We start from the raw sequence: 23,947 nt of genomic DNA, 5'->3' as shown, positions 1-23,947 counted from the left end.
CAGCATTTAACACCATAGTACCCTCCAAACTCGTCATTAAGCTCGAGACCCTGGGTCTCGACCCCGCCCTGTGCAACTAGGTCCTGAACTTCCTGACGGGCCGCCCCCCAGGTGGTGAGGGTAGGTAACAACATCTCCACCCCGCTGATCCTCAACACTGGGGCCCCACAAGGGTGCGTTCTCAGCCCTCTCCTGTAATCCCTGTTCACCCACGACTGCGTGGCCATGCACACCTCCAACTCAATCATCAAGTTTGCAGATGACACTACAGTGGTAGGCTTGATTACCAACAACGACGAGACGGCCGACAGGGAGGAGGTGAGGGCCCTCGGAGTGTGGTGTCAGGAAAATAACCTCACACTCAACGTCAACAAAACAAAGGAGATGATTGTGGACTTCAGGAAACAGCAGAGGGAGCACTCCCCTAGGGGTAGAAAGTTTTAAGTTCCTCAGCGTACACATCACGGACAACCTGAAATGCTCCAACCACACAGATAGCGTGGTGAAGAAGGCGCAGCAGCGCCTCTTCAACCTCAGGACACTGAAGAAATTCGGCTCGTCACGAAAAACACACAAACCTTTACAGATGCACAATCGAGAGCATCCTGTCGGGCTGTATCACCGCCTGGTACGGCAACTGCTCTGCCCATAACCGTAAGGCTCTCCAGAGGGTAGTGATGTCTGCACAACGAATCACCGGGGGCAAACTACCTGCCCTCCAGGACACCTACACCACCCGATGTCACAGGAAGGCCAAAAAGATCATCAAGGACAACAACCACCCGAGCCACTGCCGGTTCACCTCGCTATCATCCAGAAGGCAAGGTCAGTACATGTACATCAAAGCAGGGACCGAGAGACTGAAAAACAGCTTCTATCTCAAGGCCATCAGACTGTTAAACAGCCACCACTAACATTGAGTGGCTGCTGCCAACTGACTCAACTCCAGCCACTGGAAAAATTAATGTAATAATTGTAGCACTAGCCACTTTAACACTTTAAACAATGCCACTTCATATAATGTTTACATACCTAACATTACTCATATCATATGTATATACTATACTCTATACCATCCACTGCATCTTGCCTATGCCGTTCTATTCCATCACTCATTCATATATTAATTTTTTGTGTACATATTCTTATTTATGCCTTTACACTTGTGTGTATAAGGTAATTGTTGTGAAATTCTTAGGTTAGATTACTCGTTGGATATTACTGCATTGTCGGAACTAGAAGCACAAGCATTTCACTACACTCGCATTAACATCTGCTAACCATGTGTATGTGACAAATAAAATTGTATTTTATTTTGTCAGATCCCCAAAGATTGAAAAGCTGCTGCGGTCATCCCCCTCTTCAAAGGGGAGACACTCTAGACCCAAACTGCTACAGACCTATATATATCCTACCCTGCCTTTCTAAGGTCTTCGAAAGCCAAGTTAACAAAAAGATCACCGACCATTTCGAATCCCACCGTTTCTTCTCCACTATGCAATCTGGTTTCCGAGCTGGTCATGGGTGCACCTCAGCCACGCCTAAGGTCCTAAACGATATCATAACCGCCACCGATAAGAGACAATACTGTGCAGCTGTATTCATCGACCTGGCCAAGGGTTTCGACTCTGTCAATCACCACATTCTTATCGGCAGACTCAACAGCCTTGGTTTCTCAAATGACTGCCTCGCCTGGTTCCCCAACTACTTACATTTACATTTACATTTAAGTCATTTAGCAGACGCTCTTATCCAGAGCGACTTACAAATTGGTGCATTCACCTTATGATATCCAGTGGAACAACCACTTTACAATAGTGCATCTAACTCTTTTAAGGGGGGGGGGGGGGGGTTAGAAGGATTACTTTATCCTATCCTAGGTATTCCTTAAAGAGGTGGGGTTTCAGGTGTCTCCGGAAGGTGGTGATTGACTCCGCTGACCTGGCGTCGTGAGGGAGTTTGTTCCACCTTCTCAGACAGAGTTCAGTGTGTCAAATCGGAGGGCTTGTTGTCCGGACCTCTGGCAGTCTCTATTTTGGTGCCACAGGGTTCAATCCTCGGGCCGACTCTTTTCTCTGTATACATCAATGATGTCGCTCTTGCTGCTGGTGATTCTCTGATCCACCTCTACGCAGACGACACCATTCTGTATACTTCTGGGCCTTCTTTGGACACTGTGTTAACTAACCTCCAGATGAGCTTCAATGCCATACAACTCTCCTTCTGTGGCCTCCAACTGCTCTTAAATGCAAGTAAAACTAAATGCATTCTCTTCAACCGATCGCTGCACACACCTGCCCGCCCGTCCAGCATCACTACTCTGAACGGTTCTGACTTACAGTATGTGGACAACTACAAATACCTAGGTGTCTGGTTAGACTGTAAACTCTCCTTCCAGACTCACAATAAGCATCTAAAATCCCAAATTAAATCTAGAATTGGCTTCCTATTTCGTAACAAATGCTGCCAAACATACCCTCGTAAAACTGACTATCCTACCGATCCTTGACTTTGGCGATGTCATTTACAAAATAGCCTCCAACACTCTACTCAGCAAATTGGATGCAGTCTATCACAGTGCCATCCGTTTTGTCACCAAAGCCCCATATACTACCCACCACTGCAACCTGTATACGCTCGTTGGCTGGCCCTCGCTTCATATTCGTCGCCAAACCCACTGGCTCCAGGTCATCTACAAGTCTCTGCTCGGTAAAGTCGCGCCTTATCTCAGCTCACTGGTCACCATAGCAGCACCCACCCGTAGCACGCGCTCCAGCAGGTATATTTCACTGGTCACCCCCAAAGCCAATTCCTCCTTCGGCCGCCTTTCCTTCCAGTTCTCTGCTGCCAATGACTGGAACGAACTGCAAAAATCACTGTAGCTGGAGATTCATATCTCCCTCACTAGCTTTAAGCGTCAGCTGTCAGAGCAGCTCACAGATCACTGCACCTGTACATAGCTCATCTGTAAATAGCCCATCCAACTACCTGATCCCTATACTGTTATTTATTTTGCTCCTTTGCACCCCAGTATCTCTACTTGCACACTCATCTTCTGCACATCCATCACTCCAGTGTTTAATTGCTATATTGTAATTATTTCGCCACTATGGCCTGTTTATTGCCTTACCTCACTTGTCCTACCTCATTTGCACACATTGTATATAGACTTGTTCTATTGTATTATTGACTGTATGTTTGTTTATTCCATGTGTAACTGTGTTGTTGTTTGTGTCGCACTGCTTTGCTTTATCTTGGCCAGGTCGCAGTTGTAAATGAGAACTTGTTCTCAACTAGCCTACCTGGTTAAATAAAGGTGAAAAAATAAAAAAATAAACCAGCCTTTAGCCAGCCTTGAAATCTTTGGTTGTTCACATGTGAATCCTTAAAGAGATTGGTGGGGCTAAGGCTTAAGAGGGTGTGAACGATGCTGAATGAGTGTAGAGAAAGAAGTGGTTCACCAAAAAATTAAATGGCCATTTTCTCAAAAGTGAGGTTACAAGTTTGTCAACTTTCAAAGCAGAATTACTTTCCCATTGTTCCTCAACTGTGGTGTATGATATACAATTTTCTAGCTTGGAGTCTCTACTTTTATCCAATGTAAAAAACACAATTTAAAATGTTGCTACATAAGACCGAATCGAGCCGGTCAGTCACATTTTCACAATATTATTCCGACCTCATAGTATTGAAATATATACAAAACATTTTTGACTGCACTAGGCCTTTAAATACATTCCATAATATCTGTTGTAATTTATTTAAAATGTATGAATGAAAATGATTTTATACATTATTTGGCCAATTTAAAATATTTCACATGTATCCTTAAATAGTTAGCTAAAAATACTTTAAAAATGTTTCCATATAGGATGACTTCTAAGAAATTAATTTGTTTTCTGTCATAATCACCACAAGGTAAGAGTTTCTTCTCTTCTGATTTATACTACAGTGAGTGTACTGAGATGCACTATATTGTTTTATTGTAGTGCCTCAGTGAAAAAGGATCATTATATTTAAGTGAGGTGTTGCAACACTGGACTTTCCAAGTAAGTAATCACAAATACATGGCTGTTCCTACCGTTTATGTTTTCAAGGTATACCAGTGAATCACAAACCACCTAGAAAAGATGCTACTCAGATGTACAAAACATGACAGAGAAAGGTTCTTACAAAACTTGAAGTATCAATTTTCTTCCTCTTGACCAGGTTGGTAATGTTATCTCCGTTGTAGGTGATGCCCTCCATGCAGCCAACAAAGTTCTCCCTGCCTCCCGAGCTGAGCTTGGCAGAGAAGGGCATGCCTCCAAAACTGATCTAGAGGACACAGAAGGAGAAGAGGAAAAGGGGTCAAGTATTATTTGAAGAGGCTCTGCAGCAGGAGCCACACCTCAGAGCAATTTGTCGCTTTGAATCAAATCAATACAGCAGCATACATCCCTTCAGAGAGTATATTGGTTTTCACTTGTGCCTGATTGCATTAATCTCCACTTTATAATGAATGTATGTATGGTGTTGTGTTTTTTTCCTTCTCTTTCCCTGCGGAGCCAAAGTAATTTCCTTCGGTATCGCACACCGATAATTACACAGACAAACCTAAAAGCTGAGCTTTGTACACACAGGGGAGCCGCAGTACAGAGAGAGCTTGCTCCGATTTGGCATCTGTGAACTAACACATCTTCACACAGACCTCTGAGTAACCTGACTCACAGGAGCCAAAGGATCTAATTAAATAATCTCTCATATCCCCTCTCCTTGTAGAGATAGGGAGGTATGTGAGGAAATGAACCAGAACAATATACAATACAACTTTATTGGGAGGGGTGTAGAAACGCACCAATGACAATATACAATACAATTTTATAGGAATGGATGGAGAAATTAACCAAGACAATATACAAACTATATAGGATTGGGGTCATAAAAATTCCTGTTAATTTAGAAAGTAAATCATATTCAAATTTCAGATTTTCCTAATTGAAAAGCACTGAAGAAAATTTTAATTTCAGTGTACTTCCTGAATTGACTGATATTTTAATGGAATTGACCCCAACCCTGATAGGGAGGGAAGCAAAAAGAGTAACCACTAAGACAATACACAATAAAACTGTGGCCTACCTCATAGTCCAGGTCAAGATGATCAAATTCACCGTTGGTGCGGAAGTGCTGCGTGTGGCGATCCAGGGTAAAGTTGACATTCCGTCGGTAACGCTCGATAATTACAGAGTGCCAATGGTCATCATCCAATAAACTTCCGCTTGTCACGGAGGTGTGCCCGAGGATGGAGCCATACTGATTGCTGCCTGAAGTTTACAAGACATAAACAGATTGAATTCAAGAAAATGCTTAAGGCGACATTTTTCCTATAAACAACAGTCTGACATAGTGCGATAACATTTTACAAATGCTAATTTGTGTAGGCTACTGTGATGAATAATTATCTTTCTGACAACAACCATTACTGAAATCCATCAAATAAAAACTGAAGATGATTAATGCATAAGGGCCAGTCATATTAGCAAATATGCAGGAATTGTATCAAGTTTCATCAACTGCCGTAAGTAGTTGCCATAAGAAGCTATATTATCAGTGACTACAGTACACTACAGTAGGTGTGCGTCCATATGGCACTCTGTTCCCTATATCGTGCACTATTTTTGACCAGAGCACTATGGACCTGATCTAAAGTAGAGCACTAAATAAGGAATAGGGTGCCATTTGGGATGCACACAGATATCCCATAGACAGGATAAGATAATGGTCCATTACCCAGGTTGATCATGAGAAGTAGTTTGGATCTCTTCAGCTCCAGGCTGATATAGTCTCCCTGCTGTCCCTCCCCGTGCAGGAGCACACCGTTACTGGCCGTGGTCTTAAACTTCAGGGAGATGACGTCCTTCAAGATCTTCATCTTCTTCATCTTGAAGCGGTAGGAGATCACACCCTGACCTTCGAAGTTGATCACATCCGCCCCTGAGGTCACCGAACAGTGATAAAGGTTACAGAGCTTAATATCCCCTCAAATACCTCTACTGTCCTGTGTCAAGGCTTTTGACATAAAAGGTAATATGAGTGTTAATGAGAAGAACCTATTGTCCTTTAGAGATCACCTAATGCAATCACAAGCAATGTCAAAAAGGTGAGGCAGCTTATACGGATTTCTCTTTTTCTAATTGGAGGAAAAGAACAACTGCGGGAGAAATTACTTTGTCTCTAATACATATAACCATGGCTGCAAAGTAAGCTTGGGCAGTATCCAGATTGTCATACCTTCATACTGACCTTGTGCCATATCGAGATATCCGGTAATACCGGCACTGAACACAAGCAAGGGGCGCTATTTTCAAACACCACTGACTCTGTAATCCGAAGATTAGCTATGCTAAAAAGTACATGCTAAAATCCCATAGAGAATGCTATCTAAATGCTAATGAGTGCATTTAGTGCATCTGACCTAAAGTATTACGACATCCCAGCTCATAAAGTTATACAAGTAACTAAAAAATGCTACTCACAAGCACAAAACAAATATTAGACAGCGAGGCTCTTGATTTAGGAGGGGATTCCCTGCTGTTACCAAGTGAAGCTTGATTTTGGAAGAAGCTAACCACTTAGTTAGCTCTCGAAAGCTCTAGGCGGCATTCTCACTTCTCCCTAAAATGTTCAGCCATTAGCTTCGTCTCCGACTGGCTCATGTTAACTACAATCCCGATCCTGTTTTAAAGTTTAGAAATTTCAACAATCATCACTGCTGTACGGCTTTTGAAACATATGACCTTATCGTTCATCAGTGAGAAAGAATTCTTCAAATATAAAATATACATTTACTGTAGCAGTTTTGCACATATCCATACAGCTATGGGTGCCTCCATCCGACGAAACTACACTTCAGCTACACTTCCTTAGTTATGCTTACACACAGTTGTTCAGAGCACGCCAGTTAGCAATTAGTACAGAAGACCTCTTGTCTTCTGTCTGATTTTCGTAAACATGCGTTGTAACGTTGACTTATGGCTGCGTGAGAACTCTAACCCTAACCCTATCAAGGTGTGTATCAATTTAACCTTTAGTTTCTTTTTTTATTATTTCTTGCTGATATGACAGATAAGGTCCTTATTCTACCTAAACTGTACCGCAAGCGATGCGTGTTAATCTTCAGATTGAGCGTCAGGGCTCTTAACAAAACTCTCCCGAAGAGAAGACGCCTTCGTCCAATGACTTATGTGTAATAGAATGGAACTGAGAGTCATAATCAAGGGCTAACCACTTAGCTTAATAGCTAACCAGCTACTAAATTGGCAAACCAAATGCGCAACTGTAGAGCATTCAGCACATTTTAGACAATTAACTTAATAGTCATAAGATATCTAGCTGGCAAACATTTAGTTGTGAACTCCATACTGTAACTACCTGGTGCGTGCTGCTCAAGAGTGAGTGACTCACAAGGCTCCTGTCTCTCATCGTTCTGTACTTGTAAACAAACACCACGTGAGTGGGGACTACCGGTAAGCTTCATTATGAAAATTTATGTGACAGTTGAAATGAAGAACGCAATCTTCTTTACTTAAAAAATAGCTACAAATATTAAAATGTATTAAAAATACAGTGGGGCAAAAAAGTATTTAGTCAGCCACCAATTGTGCAAGTTCTCCCACTTAAAAACATGAGAAAGGCCTGTAATTTTCATCATAGGTACACTTCAACTATGACAGACAAAATGAGAAAAAAGAATCCAGAAAATCACATTGTAGGATTTTTAATGAATTTATTTGCAAATTATGGTGGAAAATAAACTTTTGTTATTGACCAAATACTTATCTCAATACTTTGTTATATACCCTTTGTTGGCAATGACAGAGGTCAAACGTTTTCTGTAAGTCTTCACAAGGTTTTCACACACTGTTGCTGGTATTTTGGCCATTCCTCCATGCAGATCTCCTCTAGAGCAGTGATTGTTTGGGGCTGTTGCTGGGCAACACGGACTTTCAATTCCCTCCAAAGATTTTCTATGGGGTTGAGATCTGGAGACTGGCTAGGCCACTCAAGGACCTTGAAATGCTTCTTACGAAGCCACTCCTTTGTTGCCCGGCGGTGTGTTTGGGATCATTGTCATGCTGAAAGACCAGCCATGTTTCATCTTCAATGCCTTGCTGATGGAAGGAGGTTTTCACTCAAAATCTCACGATACATGGCCCCATTCATTCTTTCCTTTACACGGATCAGTCGTCCTGGTCCCTTTGCAGAAAACAGCCCCAAAGCATGATGTTTCCACCCCCATGCTTCACAGTAGGTATGGTGTTCTTTGGATGCAACTCAGCATTCTTTGTCCTCCAAACACAACGAGTTGAGTTTTTACCAAAAAGTTATATTTTGGTTTCATCTGACCATATTTCATTCTCCCAATCTTCTTCTGGATCATTCAAATGCTCTCTAGCAAACTTCAGACGGGCCTGGACATGTACTGGCTTAAGCAGGGGGACACGTCTGGCACTGCAGGATTTGAGTCCCTGGCGGCGTAGTGTGTTACTGATGGTAGGCTTTGTTACTTTGGTCCCAGCTCTCTGCAGGTCATTCACTAGGTCCCCCCGTGTGGGTCTGGGATTTTTGCTCACCGCTCTTGTGATCATTTTGACCCCACGGGGTGAGATCTTGCGTGGAGCCCCAGATCGAGGGAGATTATCAGTGGTCTTGTATGTCTTCCATTTCCTAATAATTGCTCCCACAGTTGATTTCTTCAAACCAAGCTGCTTACCTATTGCAGATTCAGTCTTCCCAGCCTGGTGCAGGTCTACAATTTTGTTTCTGGTGTCCTTTGACAGCTCTTTGGTCTTGGCCATAGTGGAGTTTGAGGTGTGGACAGGTGTCTTTTATACTGATAACAAGTTCAAACAGGTGCCATTAATACAGGTAACGAGTGGAGGACAGAGGAGCCTCTTAAAGAAGAAGTTACAGGTCTGTGAGAGCCAGAAATCTTGCTTGTTTGTAGGTGACCAATATAATTATTTTTCCACCATAATTTGCAAATAAATTCATTAAAAATCCTACAATGTGATTTTCTGGATTTTCTTTTCTCATTTTGTCCGTCATAGTTGAAGTGTACCTATGATGAAAATTACAGGCCTCTCCCATCTTTTTAAGTGGGAGAACTTGCACAATTGGTGGCTGACTAAATACTTTTTTGCCCCACTGTATATACTTAAAAGAAACAGTTTCAACGGTATTGGCGGTATTGAAATACCCCGGTATACGGTATATAAGCCTACTTCAAATACTTTTCTGTCTGTTGAGATGTGCCAGCCTACGTGTCTTTAGACAGCAGCATGGCATTGTGATATCACCCTGTGGCAACTTTCTCCTTTCAAAGGTGCTTTCATCTCTTTACCCAGTCTGACAGTCGGATACATCTATTTGCTGTTCAATCTTAAGGGCATGGATGGAGTATTTGCAGTAAGTGGCCAGGGGGAACTAGACTGGTCAATGACTAGGGCAAACAAGTTTCTCCTGGTCAGTTTTTCCTGTCTATCAGTTTCTACAGTGTGTAATACAGCATAGAATGGACACAGCAAAGGGTGGTTTGGCAGGTGAAAGCTTTGAATAAAGAAATTGATCAGTAAAGCGTGTTTTTCTGTAGTAGAAGGTAACAACAGAAACCAGCGAAAGTAAACAGCTGTTCTCTATCTCCTACTCTATCAAAAACCTGTAGCTGTGTGAATGTCGCTGTTGGCACATAGATCAGTAATGTAATTATTTAAACTCAATGAATCTACATTACTGAGCATATTAATACACCCACCTGACAGATATGATATATGATACCAAGATAATTGAAACCTTCAGTATTACATATTAATTAAGCCCATATTGGCCAACACATGATTATTCTCATATTTTCTTCATGTAGAAATTATCCAAACTGCACGCAATAAAGGATGTTTTGAATTAAGAGATTCCTTTTTATGTTCTTATGTTAAAGGATGTTCGCATATACTATCTCTTCTACAGTAGTGTGAGATGTGCATGGATGTACAGTGCCGTACACTCACAGTAAGAACAGCCATAGACTTCCACTCTCAAGCCGATCCTCCCCTCCTCGTTCCACTCAAGTGGGACGATGCGGATGTAGCGTGTTATGATTGCATGCTGCAGATCATGGCGGACCACACTCTCGCTGTTGGAGTTGCCTGAAAATGCCTTGAAAAGCAAACAGAACCTTTAGGTTCCACATTTTGAAGCCAATTACTGTTCATGGGGAGCATTTTAGATGGTGTGTGATAGAATTAAAAGTGCCATAATAACGAAATAATAAAACCGAATCATAATGTGGACCAGTAAGTAATATGCTGTTCATTTGTCTGATGTGAGTTTGATAGGCTATACCTAGGAATTCCTATAGGGGCGCACAGGGCTTCCCAGCGCACTCGTTACAAGCGACTTGAAGCTGAAGCTGTGTGATATATTTCTATATTTCCCCCTTTCAGGTATGAATGTGATTTTGAATATATTTGTTAATGTAAGAATGTTACTGTGTGTTAATTAGTCAGCAGCAAAGATGTTTAAAACATTAAATGTGTTATTTGTATGTTTAGACCACGTCAAAATTTGCCGTTTTTCTAGCTAGCTTGCTAGAAGGCTGCTCACTTACACGAGGTGACTTCGTGATCAGAGCGTGCCCAAGAGAGACCGAGCACAGCTCCTGTGTGTGTGGTTGGTGAATGGGAACAATGGAAAACTTTCGGAAAATGTGAATGTTGTTGTAATCTAAAGCACTAAATATGAATTAATTCAAGGTTATACATGTTTTTGTTATTAGGAGGAGTTTGCATGCTGATAGGAATTAATCCATACAGTATCTAATAAATATAGGAACAGTATATACAAGGATAATCAATGGTGATAATAAATAGTGGAATACGTGATGCTTTTCAGTGTCAATTTAAAGAGCGATAATAGAGGATTAATCAAGCCATTGCAATGTATAAATGAGACAATATTGGTTTATTGAACAATTGTAACAGTTATCTAATTTAAAGAGAATATATTTTGTGCATTTGTAAAAAATTATATATTGTACCTATGTAAATGGTTAATGATTTTATATGAAAAATACTAATTACAAGTGACTTGAAGCTGAAGCTACATCTCTGTGTGATTTATTTCTATATTTCCCCCTTTCGGGGGTATAACAGGTGCACAACCAAAAAGTTTGTAGTCCTAAAAACCGGAAATGAGTTACTTCTGGTTCATTCAGCAATTGCTATGGGGAAAATTAATGGGGAAAGTATAGGGTTTTGGGGTAAATGTCGAAAAAAGGTCTGAGATTAACACAGGCTTAGGAGATATTATATGTTTTGTTCTATGAGGTAATATCAGTCAGTTAACATGACCTTCATTAATTATGAAGCCTTTTATGTGCTTTTTTTATTACATACAGTAAACGCTTAAAGATTTACAAAAAGTGAGTCAGCTGATGAAGATTATCTCATAGAACAAAATGTATAAGATCTCCTAAACCTGTGTTCACCACAGACCTTATTTTCAGCATTTATACAATAACCCTACAACAAAATTTTCCCATAGGATTTGTTCAACAAACCATGGCGTTAGTGCCTACAAAAATATGCCATTACTATTGCTCTCTTTGGGCTATAATTATATGAACAAAGTACAGACATTTAGAAATGATTGCTGATTAAGTAGGCATTTCTGATACACGAATGACAACTAACACACTCACCCATATGTTGCCATCTTGCCGATACGGTCTCCAGTTCCTTCCTGTATCACTGTAGAGGAGTCTGTACTGGGTTGTCCAATCAGAGCTGCTGTACCGGCCCTGTGTGGCAATGAAGGTGACTTGCTTCCTAGTGCCCAGGTCCACCTGCAGCCACTGGTAACGGTCAGTGTCCCCCGGAGACCAGCCTCCAGCACCTGGAGATGAGAGAAACAATCAAACCAGCAACCGTTAGTATCCTCTGCTTCTATGTGGCAAAACATATGTGAGTGAAATGAATGAGACTGCAGCTTAAAATAATCATAAAATAAAAATATTTCGATGTTAAGCTTTCATTCTGAATTCTTTTAGTTAATACCTCCTCTCCTGTTGAGCTTTGCGTATCCAGCCCCATATCCACCGGAGTACACTGAGGAGCTGGTAAAAGCTGTGTGAGAGAGTGGTGTGGCCAACACTTCATCACATTTCCCTGGAGGGCAACACAATACACAAGATACAGACAATGGAGGAATGAGTCATCGTCCCATAAAATGACACTTCAGTGTGTTTTAACAATGTATTTGATTAAGTTTTCTTTTCTTCCTTACAATTGTATTTTACGTTACTGCTCCTTACCATAGACAGGTTTTTGGAGAGAATAGCACATGTGACGTCTCTTACCATTCACATCCTTTTCTATAGCAGGCCCGTGGTGGTAATGACTGGAAGCAAAGGCCATTCAATATAAGTACAATATGAATACTGGCAAGGCCAATTTCTGTCTGGTTTGGTTATTATTGAACACATCAATAGCAATACATGAATAGCTTTGAAAAATAAATCAAACGTTCAGCCTGTCATGTTCCTGGTAGACACACTCAATCTTGATGAATAACTTTCCAAAGATCAAATCAAAATCAAATCAAATGTTATTAGTCACATGCGCCGAATACAAAAGCTGTAGACATTAAAGTGAAATGCTTACTTACGAGCCCCTAACCAACAATGCAGTTTAAAAAAATACGGATAAGAATAAGAAATAACAGTAACAAGTAATTAAAGAGCAGCAGTAAAATAACAATAGCGAGACTATATACAGGGGTTACCGGTACAGAGGCAATGTGTGCGGGGCACCGGTTAGTTGAGGTGATATGTACATGTAGGTAGAGTTATTAAAGTGACTATGCATAGATGATAACAACAGAGAGTAGCAGCGGTGTCTTATACACATCTAGATGGGGCAAGGCAATAGTCTGGGTAGCAAATTGATTAGGTGTTCAGGAGTCTTATGGCTTGGGGTTAGAAGCTGTTTAGAATCCTCTTGCACCTGGACGTGGCGCTCCGGTACCACTTGCCCTGCGGTAGCAGAGAGAACAGTCTGTGACTATGGTGGCTGGAGTCTTTGAAAATGTTTAAGGCCTTCCTCTGACACCGCCTGGAATAGAGGTCCTGGATGGCAGGAAGCTTGGCCCCAGTGATGTACTGGGGAATTTCATAATTCCTTTATGTACTCATTAATTAAAATCAATCTGTCTATTTATAAGAATTTGTAAGATACCTATTATCATAAAATAGACAGGATACAGTCTTATTAAAATTAGATAATAGTATTTATTCTCGGAGCACGCTCCCATTTAACCATGAACAACAGTTTATATACAAGATATGACGTCATTGGTTACAGAATAAATCTCCTCCTCTTGACCAAGATAAAACAGGTTCAAAAGTTCATTCCAACTCCCCAGCGCACACACATGACACACAATATCATTTATTCTCCTGAAGGCTCACTATAATTTATTACCACTTTAGCAGACAACTCAAGATAATGGAAGACCTAAAAAGTTACTCACTGCCTTATCTAAACATCTCAGGGCTAAGTTGGGTCAGTTCAACCATAGTTTAACGACCCTTTTTGCTTACTTTATAACCCACAGCACAAATCTCTCCAACTAAGTTGGAATGGTGTTTTTATCCTCATTGTTCATACTACCTAATCCCTTCCTTATGAATTAACATTATTAATCAGATATAATAATAATACCGTGCAGAGTTCAATTAGTTATAGTTTTATAAAAATGTAGACATAGTTTTAGTTATTATTCATAAAATTCCTAACACGTACGCACTACCCTCTGTAATGCCTTGCGGTCGGAGGCCGAGCAGTTGCCATACCAGGCAGTGATGCAATCAGTCAGGATGCTCTCGATGGTGCAGCTGTAGAACCGTTTGAGGATCTGAGGACCTATGCCAAATCTTTTCAGTCTCTTGAGGGGGAATAGGTTTTGTTGCCCCCTCTTCACGACTGACTTGGTGTGCTTGAACCATGTTAGTTTGTTGGAGATGTGGACACCAACTTAAAGCTCTCAACCTGCTACACTGCAGCCCCATTGATAAGAATGGGGGCATGCTCGGTCCTCTTTTTCCTGCAGTCCACAATCATCTCCTTTGTCTTGATCACGTTGAGGGAGAGGTCGTTGTCCTGACACCACACGGCCAGGTCTCTAATATAGGCTGTCCCTAAAGGCTGTATCGTCGTTGTCGGTGATCAGGCCTACCACTATTGTGTCATCGGAAAACTTAATGATGGTGTTGGAGTCGTGCCTGGCCGTGGAGTCATGAGTGAACAGTGAGTACAGGAGGGGACTGAACACGCACCCCTGAGGGGCTCCCGTGTTGAGGATCAGCGTGGCGGATGTGTTGTTACCTACCCTTACCACCTGGGGGCGGCCTGTCAGGAAGTCCAGGATCCAGTTGCAGAGGGGGGTGTTTAGTCTCAGGGTCCTTAGCTTATTGATGAGTTTTGAGGGCACTATGGTGTTGTTCGCTGAGCTGTAGTCAATGAATAGCATTCTCGTATAGCTGTTTATTTTGTCCAGGTGGGAAAGGGCAGTGTGGAGTGCAATAGAGATTGCATCATCTGTGGATCTGTTGGGGCGCTATGTAAATTGAAGTGGGTCTAGGGTTTCTGGGATAATGATGTTGATGTGAACCATGACCATTCTTTCGAGGCACTTCATTGCTACAGACGTGAGTGCTATGGGTCGGTAGTCATTTAGGAGGGTCGCTTTAGTGTTCATGGGCACAGGGACTATGGTGGTCTGCTTGAAACATGTAGGTATTACAGACTCAGTCAGGGACAGGTTGAACATGTCAACGAAGACACTTGTCAGTTGGTTAGCGCATGCTCGCAGTACACGTCCTGGTAATCCGTCTGGCCCTGCAGCCTTGTGAATTTTGACCTGTTTAAAGGTCTTACTCACATCGGCTGCGGATAGCGTGATCACACAGTCTTCCAGAACAGCTGGTGCTCTCATGCATGTTTCAGTGTTATTTGCCTCGAAGCGAGCATAGAAGTAGTTTAGCTCGTCTGGTAGGCTCGTGTCACTGGGCAGCTCTCGGCTGTGCTTCCCTTTGTAGTCTGTAATGGTTTGCAAGCCCTGCCACATCCGACGAGCATCAAAGCCGGTGTAGTACGATTCGATCTTAGTCCTGTATTGACGCTTTGCCTGTTTGATGGTTTGTCAGAAGGCATAGCAGGATTTCTTATAAGCTTCCGGGTTAGAGTCCCGCTCCTTGAAAGTGGCAGCTCTAGCCTTTAGCTCAGTGTGGATGTTGCCTGTAATCCATGGCTTCTGGTTGGGGTATGTACATACAGTCACTGTGGGGACGACGTCATCAATGCACTTATTGATGAAGCCAGTGACTGATGTGGTGTACTCCTCAATGCCATCGGAAGAATCCCGGAACATATTCCAGGCTGTGCCAACAAAACAGTCCTGTAGCTTAGCATCTGCTTATCTAACCACTTTTTTATTGACCTAGTCACTGGTGCTTCCTACTTTAATTTTAGCTTGAAAGCAGGAATCAGGAGGATATAATTGTGGTCAGATTTGCCAAATGGAGGGCGAGGGAGAGCTTTGTATGCGTCTCTGTAAGTGAGGTAAATGTGGTACAGTTTTTTCCCTCTGGTTCCACATTTAACATGCTGATAGAAATTTGGTAAAACGGATTTAAGTTTCCCTGCATTAAAGTCCCCGGCTACTAGGAGCGCCGCCTCTGGGTGAGGGTTTTCTTGTTTGCTTATGGCAGAGTACAGCTCATTCAATACTGTCTTAGTGCCAGCCTCTGACTGTGGTGGTATGTAAACAGCTACGAAAAATACAGATGAAAACTCTCTAGGTAGGTAGTGTGTGTCACTCCCTGACCTTAGAGAACCGTTTTATGTCTCTATTTTGGTTTGGTCAGGGTGTGAGTTGGGGTGGGTATTCTATGTTCTATTATTTGTATTTCTATGTTTTGGCCGGGTAGGGTTCTCAATCAGGGACAGCTGTCTATCGTTGTCTCTGATTGAGAACCATACTTAGCTAGCCCTTTTTCCCACCTGTCTGTGTGGGAGGTTGACTTTGTTTATGGCACTTAGCCTTTAGCTTCACGGTTTGTTTTGTAGTGTTTATTGTTTTGTTCGGCGTCTTTTCATAATAATAAAGAAAATGTACGCTCACCACGCTGCACCTTGGTCCAGTTCTTTCAACGGCCGTGACAGTGTGGTCTATAGTTTATCATGAGATACTCTACCTCAGGCGAGCAATAGCTCGAGACTTCCTTAGATATCGTGCACCAGCTGTTATTTACAAAAATACATAGCCCGCCGCCCCTTGTCTTACCAGACGCCGCTGTTCTATCCTGCCGGTGCAGCGTATAACCAGCCAGCCAGCTTAATGTTGATAGTGTCGTCATTCAGCCACGTCTCCTTGAAGCATAATATATTACAGTTTTGAATGTCCCGTTGGTAGTTTAATCTTCCGCGTAGGTCATCTATTTTATTGTCCAAAGATTGCACGTTTGCTAGCAGAATGGAAGGAAGTGGGGATTTATTCAATCGCCTACGAGTTCTCAGAAGGCAGCCCGCCTTTTTCTCTGCCCCAACTTCACGCAAATCACGGGGATCTGGGGCTGTTCCCAAGAAAGCAGTATATCGTTCGTGTCGGCCTCGTCAGACTTGTTAAAGGAAAAAAAGGATTCTGCCAGTCCGTGGTGAGTAATCGCAGTCCTGATGTCCAGAAGTTATTTTTGGTCATAAGAGACGGTAGCGGCAACATTATGTACAAAATAAGTAAAAAAATAAGTTACAAACAACGCAAATAAAGTGGGCCAAGAAACACAAGATGACATCATCACGCAGCATACATAATCAGAGCATGCAACAGAACATTGTACTGTCTACACTTGGTTTGTTGTTAATATTAAATATTTTTCATTAAATTGATTTTTGTTGCTAAGGATTCCACGACGCGGTTATCCTTTACGTCTGGGACTGCAAGTTTGTGTTCCATTTTTTGCGTGGATTCCGGGAGTGCTAGCTGGCTGTACTACAGACACCTGTCGTCATCGTGAGAAAGACTCATTGTTATCTTTTCGTAAAACAACTGGTTGCAGTAAAGAGACAACCTGGATACTAAGGAGATCCGGAAATCGGAAATCGACGAGTACCAACCGCTTTACGCTATGGGGGAACAACATACTCCCATCATGGAAAGATCCGACTACCTCACAAAATAACTTTAACCCCCACAAAAAAGATAAACAGATTAATCTACAGACACGGACAATTTACTTACCGTTGAAGTAGAGGCTAGTGCTCTGGCTGGAATCGATGCAACACTGGAAAGGTTGTGTGAGGAGGTAGCAGGGCTGAGGGGGAGTTTTGAGTTTAGCCAGAGTGAAATTCTCATTCTCCAAGCAGAGAACAAGGCACTCACAGCCAAGGTAAAAATCAACGATTCCAACATGGATTGTATACTCAAGAAAAACAGGACTTTAAGAAGTCGCTACTAGACATACAAAGTCGTAGCATGCGTGATTTTTTTTTTCTTCTGTGATTCCTGAGGACGCATCCAATAATACAGAGGGCGCGATCAGAGAATTCATGCAATCCGCCTTGAAACTTCGTATAGAGACTGTAAACAAGGTGGCTTTCTACTGAGTACACACACTTGGAGTTCGGAGCGACAAGACCAAGGGTCCCCAACCGATCATCGCAAAATTTGAACACTACCAACAAAAGGAGCTGATCAAAAGCAGGGGAAGGGAGCTTAAAGGAAGGGACCAAATTCGGTCTCAATCACCAATTTCCAAGGGAGATAAACGAACATCATAGGAGACTGTGTCCGGTACAAAGGCAACAGAGGGAAAAGGTTAAGTGTGCCTTTCTCAATGTGGACAAACTCATTATAGATGGATAGCTATTCTGAGACAGCTACATAACACCATCGCTGTACTAAATTCTACAGGGACTTCAGGTTACAAAAAAAAGAAAGTATGGGAACTATAAAAATATCTGAACACTATGAAGTGGATATGAACACACACGTACACAATTACATGCTCGCTTACACATATGGACTTATACATACACACACACACCTGATCTCGTAATCTTCTCTCACTCTCTCTTTCTCTCTTTTCTCTTCTCTTCTCTCACTCTCTCTCTATTGTCGAGAACTGTTTTATAATTTAATATGTTTCTTGTTTGTCTATCTTTTTTATGTATTTGTCTACAAGTTTATATATGTTTAAACAAGCAAGGGGAAGATATCAGAATAGTGGCATTGGGGAATAATAACATATTGTACGGAATACATTTGTACTGTAGTGAAGCCGTCTCTAGAGTAATGCAAGGTCTCTTTCATGATCATGTGAAACGGCAATTGCTATGGAAATGCTGGGATGTGTTTTTCAATGATGTTAAAGGTAATTATGATGCAACTATGACGGTGATACGATATGGATTACAATTATCATCATGAATATTAAGGCTATACGCACTACATGTTACACACATAGACACTCAACCATGCAAATTGGCAGAGTAATTATTTATTTGGACAGCACACATTATAGTCTTACTCTTATACAGACATCGTACACACTCTCACTAAATCACATCCAATATCATACTCATCAACCTACTCAGATTTACTACACACATAATATCTTGTCTCAATGTTCTAACATCTGTGGTATTGGCTCACAGGCAAACAGGCAAGTGAATAAAACAAATATTGCTCAAACCTATTTCTTGAATTTTAAATCAGACATTTGAAAGCTCTAATTTTGACCGTCATAATACCTCTGATGGCAGTAACTTTACAAGCACTAATTATGGTCAATTTAGACTGAGAATAGTATCTAGTTATGGTAAGGGGTCAAATAAGTATAGCCAGTTATAATTGTAACGGTTTAGCGGATTATTAAAAAAGATCAGTCTTTACGTGGCTAAAAGAAAAGGAATTTAACATACTGTTTTCATGAAACTCACTCTACATCCTTAGATGAAGTTACGTGGAAAAAGGAATGGGGTGATTAATGTGTGATGATATTAATTAACAATAATTTCGATCTGAATGTGCAAATAGTCAGGAATGATTCGTAAGGATCTTTTTGAATATGAAAGTGAACAAAAAAAAGATTTGGCTCATTAATCTATATGGTCCAAATCAGGATGATCCATACTTCTTCTAAAACATTTATACAAGTTTACTGAACTTACAGGCAACAAATTATCATATCATTATGGTAGGAGACTATAACACAGTGTTAAGTACCTCAATGGACAGTAAAGGTAATCACTTTACAAACTATCATCACAGTGCCCTTAAGGAATTCACAAATATTATGGACACATTAGAAATAGTGGATATTTGGAGACTAAAAAACCCCAACCTAGTGAGATATACATGGAGGAGACTTAATCAAGCTAGTCGTCTTGACTACCTTCGTGCCTCTTCTCTCTTGCATCAAATGTTTAAAAAGTTTTAATAGGAGACAGAATGCGATCGGATCATCATCTAATTGGCATTCACATAACTCTTATAGAGTTTCCAAGTGGACGGCGATATTGGACATTTTATCAAAGTTTACTGGAGGACAACTTATTTTTAACTAAGACAAAATAATTTATAACTGAATTTTTCCAGTATAATATAGGTTCAGGAAATCCCCTTATTGTTTGGGATACCTTTAAATGTACCTTCAGAGGCCATTCAATTCAATATTCATCAATAATAAAAAAGCAGTTTCTGGCTAAATAGACAAGACTAACAAGGGAAATCCATGAACTAATAGTACAGGTAGATAGCAATAAAAACGATACTACAGAGATGCAAAATAAGTTAGAGGAAAAACAAAAAGAACTTGAGGAACTTATTCAAGAATGATCTAATGTAATCTATTACAAAAATAAATCAAACTGGATGGAATATGGAGAAAAATGCACAAAATTCTTCCTGAATCTCCAATACAGGAACGATAACAAAAGCATTTGCAGAAACTCTTCACTGTAGACGGATTCATCAATGATTCTCCAAATTATATTTTAAAAGAGGAAGCTAAATATTTTAGGCAGATGTTCTCCTTTCCATCTTATCCTCTCCCACCGAATGAAGATCTCAGGTTCAGGAATGGCTGAAAATGCATAGCATTGATCTAAAATTGACCCTAGAAATAGTACTGTTATAAAATCTCGAGAGACCGGGTCAGTCAATTACTAATATTCTAATACTCTAAGTAAAAGTATTTATCTTCAACTCACAATCTGTGGATTCTGTGATGTTTAACGTACAATTTCAATCTATCTAGATAGATTGAAATTGTACGTTAAACATCACAGCATAGTTGAAAGATATGTTACGTAGAAATCCGAAGAGGGTAGCCAGCAGAGATAGGTGGGATGGGCTGTGTCACGATCGTCGTAAGGATTGGACCAAGGTGCAGCGTGGTAGGCGTACATTTATTTTATTTAAATGAACACCGAACAAAAACAACAAAATACTGAACGAAACGTGAAGCTACTGGTGTGCACCCAGGCAACTATCTGTAGACAAGATCCCACGAAACACAAAGGGGAAATGGCTGCCTAAATATGATCCCCAATCAGAGACAACGATAAACAGCTGTCTCTGATTGGAAACCATACCAGGCCAACATAAACCATTAAACACCTAGATGACCCACCCAAGTCACTATCATGCCCCAACCAACAGAGAATAAACAGCTCTCTATGGTCAGGGCGTGACAGGCTGAGGGAAGCTGAGGGTTGGGATGTGGAATTGGAGACAAGTGGGAGTGGAGTTGCTGTGCGGGAGATGATGGTCAAAGATAAAAGTAAAAAATAAAGTCACAGTAAAACAGATTTAAAAGTAAGTTTGAATGACACTGATGGGCAGTGTTTTTACAGCTAATGCCGGTTTGCCTGAGGCTGATGCCGTGCAGGTGTTTGAACATGTGCATATATACACACTATCATTCTAATAAACGCATACAGGAACACACACATACATGTAATAGTGCCGGACATGCACACAAACATATACAATTGGCATTGCTGTTATGATGTTAGTTGTCCTTGATGTCCTTTAAAAAAATAAAAAAAAGTCCATTGTTGTTTGCTGCTTTCTTCTGTCTTTTTCTTTTTTTCTCTTTAGTTCATTCTGTTGGTTGTTGGTGCATTGGGTGTTCTTGGGGGTGGGGAATGGAATTCATTTTATTTTTTATTTAAATTTTTCTTCTTGGGGGGACTGTGGGAGGGGTCTCAAATGGTTGAGGGACAGCTATTGGGGAACTGTGGGGGGATCTTGGAGGGTTCGGGTTCACGTTTTTTGGCCTGGTGGGAGATCTGTCAACGTGCCCTTGACCAGGGCATTGACCCTGGATGCTTCTGTGTGTCGCTCTGAATGGGAGTCTGTTGGATGACTGGTATGGTGTAGTTGTTGATCGGCTTCACCGCAAGTATATTGTATGTTTCGGATATTCCATAAAATAAAAAATTWAATATATATTTTTTTAAACAATGCAAATAAACAAACAAAAAACACAATCTGTTGGGGGCACGTAAAACGTCTGCCTTCTTCTCAGGCGCCATCTTATTGTCTAAGAGACTAACAGACTCCTAGCGTAACTTTTGCTAATGGCTCAATCTTGCTTGGCTACAGAGGTCAACGGTTAGAATTCGGGGCTGCATTTCAAAACTCACTGCACACTCTCTACAATCTCATTAACTACAGGCCTCCAAATCAACATGCACCATGCACTCATGTTTAATTGGAGCTGCAGAGGTCAACATAATTTCCAAAAGTTAATTATCACTCTTGAATCTGTAGCCATAAGCCAGATACATTTTATAGACTTCAAAAGCAACGTTATAGACTTAAGGAAAGGTTACACTGCTCATTCACTAACAAACTATGACATGTAGATTCAGATTTTAGCGATGTAGCTACCTCCTACCAAATTTGTTATAGAAAAACTATCTGTATAACTCCGCTGTCTACATTCCTGAGGGTTCCCTAAACACCAAACCAACTGCTTGGTAAATAATGCGAGAATAGTGTCAATATTAAATTGACTTGGATAAAAGGCTTTGCGTGATGTAGTGCATACAAAATTTACTTTTTCGCTTAATTTTTCATATACCAAATAAAAATCTAAAGTTCAATATGTTTCCATTGCATGGAAATTACACACGGCTGAAATGCGGTCCCTCTCAGTCACAAAAACTGTTGCGTTTACAGCAGATGTGTCTGGTTTAGGCGTGTGCACTCTAGCCAGCAGATACAGTGCGTGTATAGCAGATACAGTGCGTGTATAGCTGATACAGTGCGTGTATAGCAGATACAGTGCGGGTATAGCAGATACAGTGCGTGTATAGCAGATACAGTGCGGGTAGGCTGTGCGAGTAGGGTAGTCTACATGATGAGAATATTTTTATTTGTCAAAAGGCAGTCAAGCGGGGGATCACGTGACCCCTGAACGAGATGGCCGCATGAACTAGGAGCTCCGCACAAGTAGTTTCCAATTCCTAATCTTACCTCCACTTCAAGTTTAAACTCATTTAGCTTTAGTCAAAAAGTCATGGCGGCTACAAAAGGCGACACTACAGGTGACATTTTTACCCGGACTCGAGCACTAGCGACGGAAAAAGCCTCCAAGAAGCAGCTAGCTTCAGAAAAAGCTAGCGCCATTAGCCAGGAGCAAGAGGACCCGTTCCCCCCCGAGGCCCAACGAAGGCCAACCTCGCACTCTGTCGAAGACATCTTTTCTGAGCTGAGATCCCAACGTACAGAAACTCACACCACTAAACTAGATGCCATTAACGCTCAGCTCAGTGCGAGAGGGGCAAGTGACAATCCTGGAAAATGCTTTGCCTGACATAAACAACAAGATAACCATAAACGCGGGGCGCCTGGACGAGGCAGAGGGGCGAATCCTATCCACGGAAAACTATTGACAGACGCCATGGAAACAATAGCATATGCTAAAAAAAAAATAGAGCAGCTGAAGAGAAAACAGAGGACCTGGAAAACAGGGGGCGAAGGAATAATTGTGTTCTATTAAATCTGGGCGAAAAAGAAGAGGGAAACATGCCACTGATCCTGCACTGCAAGACAAACTTCCCGAGTGGCTCCACCTGTCCACCGACAGACCCATAGAACTCGAGAGAGCTCACCGAGCACTGAGGCCCCCACCAGCAGCCAGACAACCACCGCCCCCAATCACCATACGTTTCTTGAGATTCACCGACAAGGAACGAGTCCTACAGGCGGCGAAAACCAACACCATTACAGTGGGAAACGCCAAACTCATCTTACTACAGGACCTGTCAGCTGGAATACGCCGAAAGCGCCGAGAATTTGACAGATGAAGAAATACTCCATTGACCGAGGCATCTTTAGGGGATTCAAATACCCAAACGAGCTCAGGATTCTTTACCAAGGAGCCCTGCGACACTTCAAAACTCCCGAAGAGGCAAAACGTTTTTTGAAAGACAACCCCGGTCAATGAGAATGGACCAATGACTAAATGCGATTACTATTATTACTTAAAGGAGGTAAGACAACATATAGCCGATATCCAAAGACCCACCCGCCCTGCTAAATGTCATTATAGCCGTCTAATCTATATTTATTTCCTTTAGCTGAGAGGATAGGCTCCATATTATAACCTAGGCCTACTATATGTAGGCTGGGCTATTGATTTTATTTTCTCCCATTTTTAATGTGGTCTGGACGCGGGGCTACGTTGTCATTTACCCAATGCGGGGCGGAGAGGATGAGGCATTTCTTTTGGTGGGGAGGGGGAGACGTTGTGCGTTGCTAACTGTTCCCGTTTTTTGTTGTTGTTGTTGTTGGAACACAGAATTGTGACTGAGCGGGAGAGTGGTAAATAGATCCAACGGAT

At 41.5% G+C, this 23,947-nt stretch overlaps 1 protein-coding gene across 1 annotated transcript in view; it reads right to left on the bottom strand.

The window, feature by feature from the left end:
• The window catches only part of LOC111956913 (contactin-associated protein-like 2), a 94,980-nt gene that overhangs the window by 50,468 nt on the left and 20,565 nt on the right, over positions 1–23,947 (bottom strand). Inside the window, exons 2-7 of the mRNA XM_023977614.2 lie at positions 12,090–12,200; positions 11,735–11,928; positions 10,044–10,191; positions 5,770–5,973; positions 5,119–5,303; positions 4,174–4,317 (exon numbers count right to left, since the gene is read on the bottom strand). Of these exons, the coding sequence (XP_023833382.1) occupies positions 4,174–4,317; positions 5,119–5,303; positions 5,770–5,973; positions 10,044–10,191; positions 11,735–11,928; positions 12,090–12,200 (986 nt within the window). The remainder of the gene's footprint in view (positions 1–4,173; positions 4,318–5,118; positions 5,304–5,769; positions 5,974–10,043; positions 10,192–11,734; positions 11,929–12,089; positions 12,201–23,947) is intronic.

This window comes from Salvelinus sp. IW2-2015, linkage group LG32 (genome assembly GCF_002910315.2).
Source record: "Salvelinus sp. IW2-2015 linkage group LG32, ASM291031v2, whole genome shotgun sequence".
NCBI classification, from domain to species: domain Eukaryota; kingdom Metazoa; phylum Chordata; class Actinopteri; order Salmoniformes; family Salmonidae; genus Salvelinus; species Salvelinus sp. IW2-2015.
The sequence above is the reverse complement of the archived record's forward strand: the minus strand, read 5'-3'. Positions and strand labels throughout refer to the sequence as shown.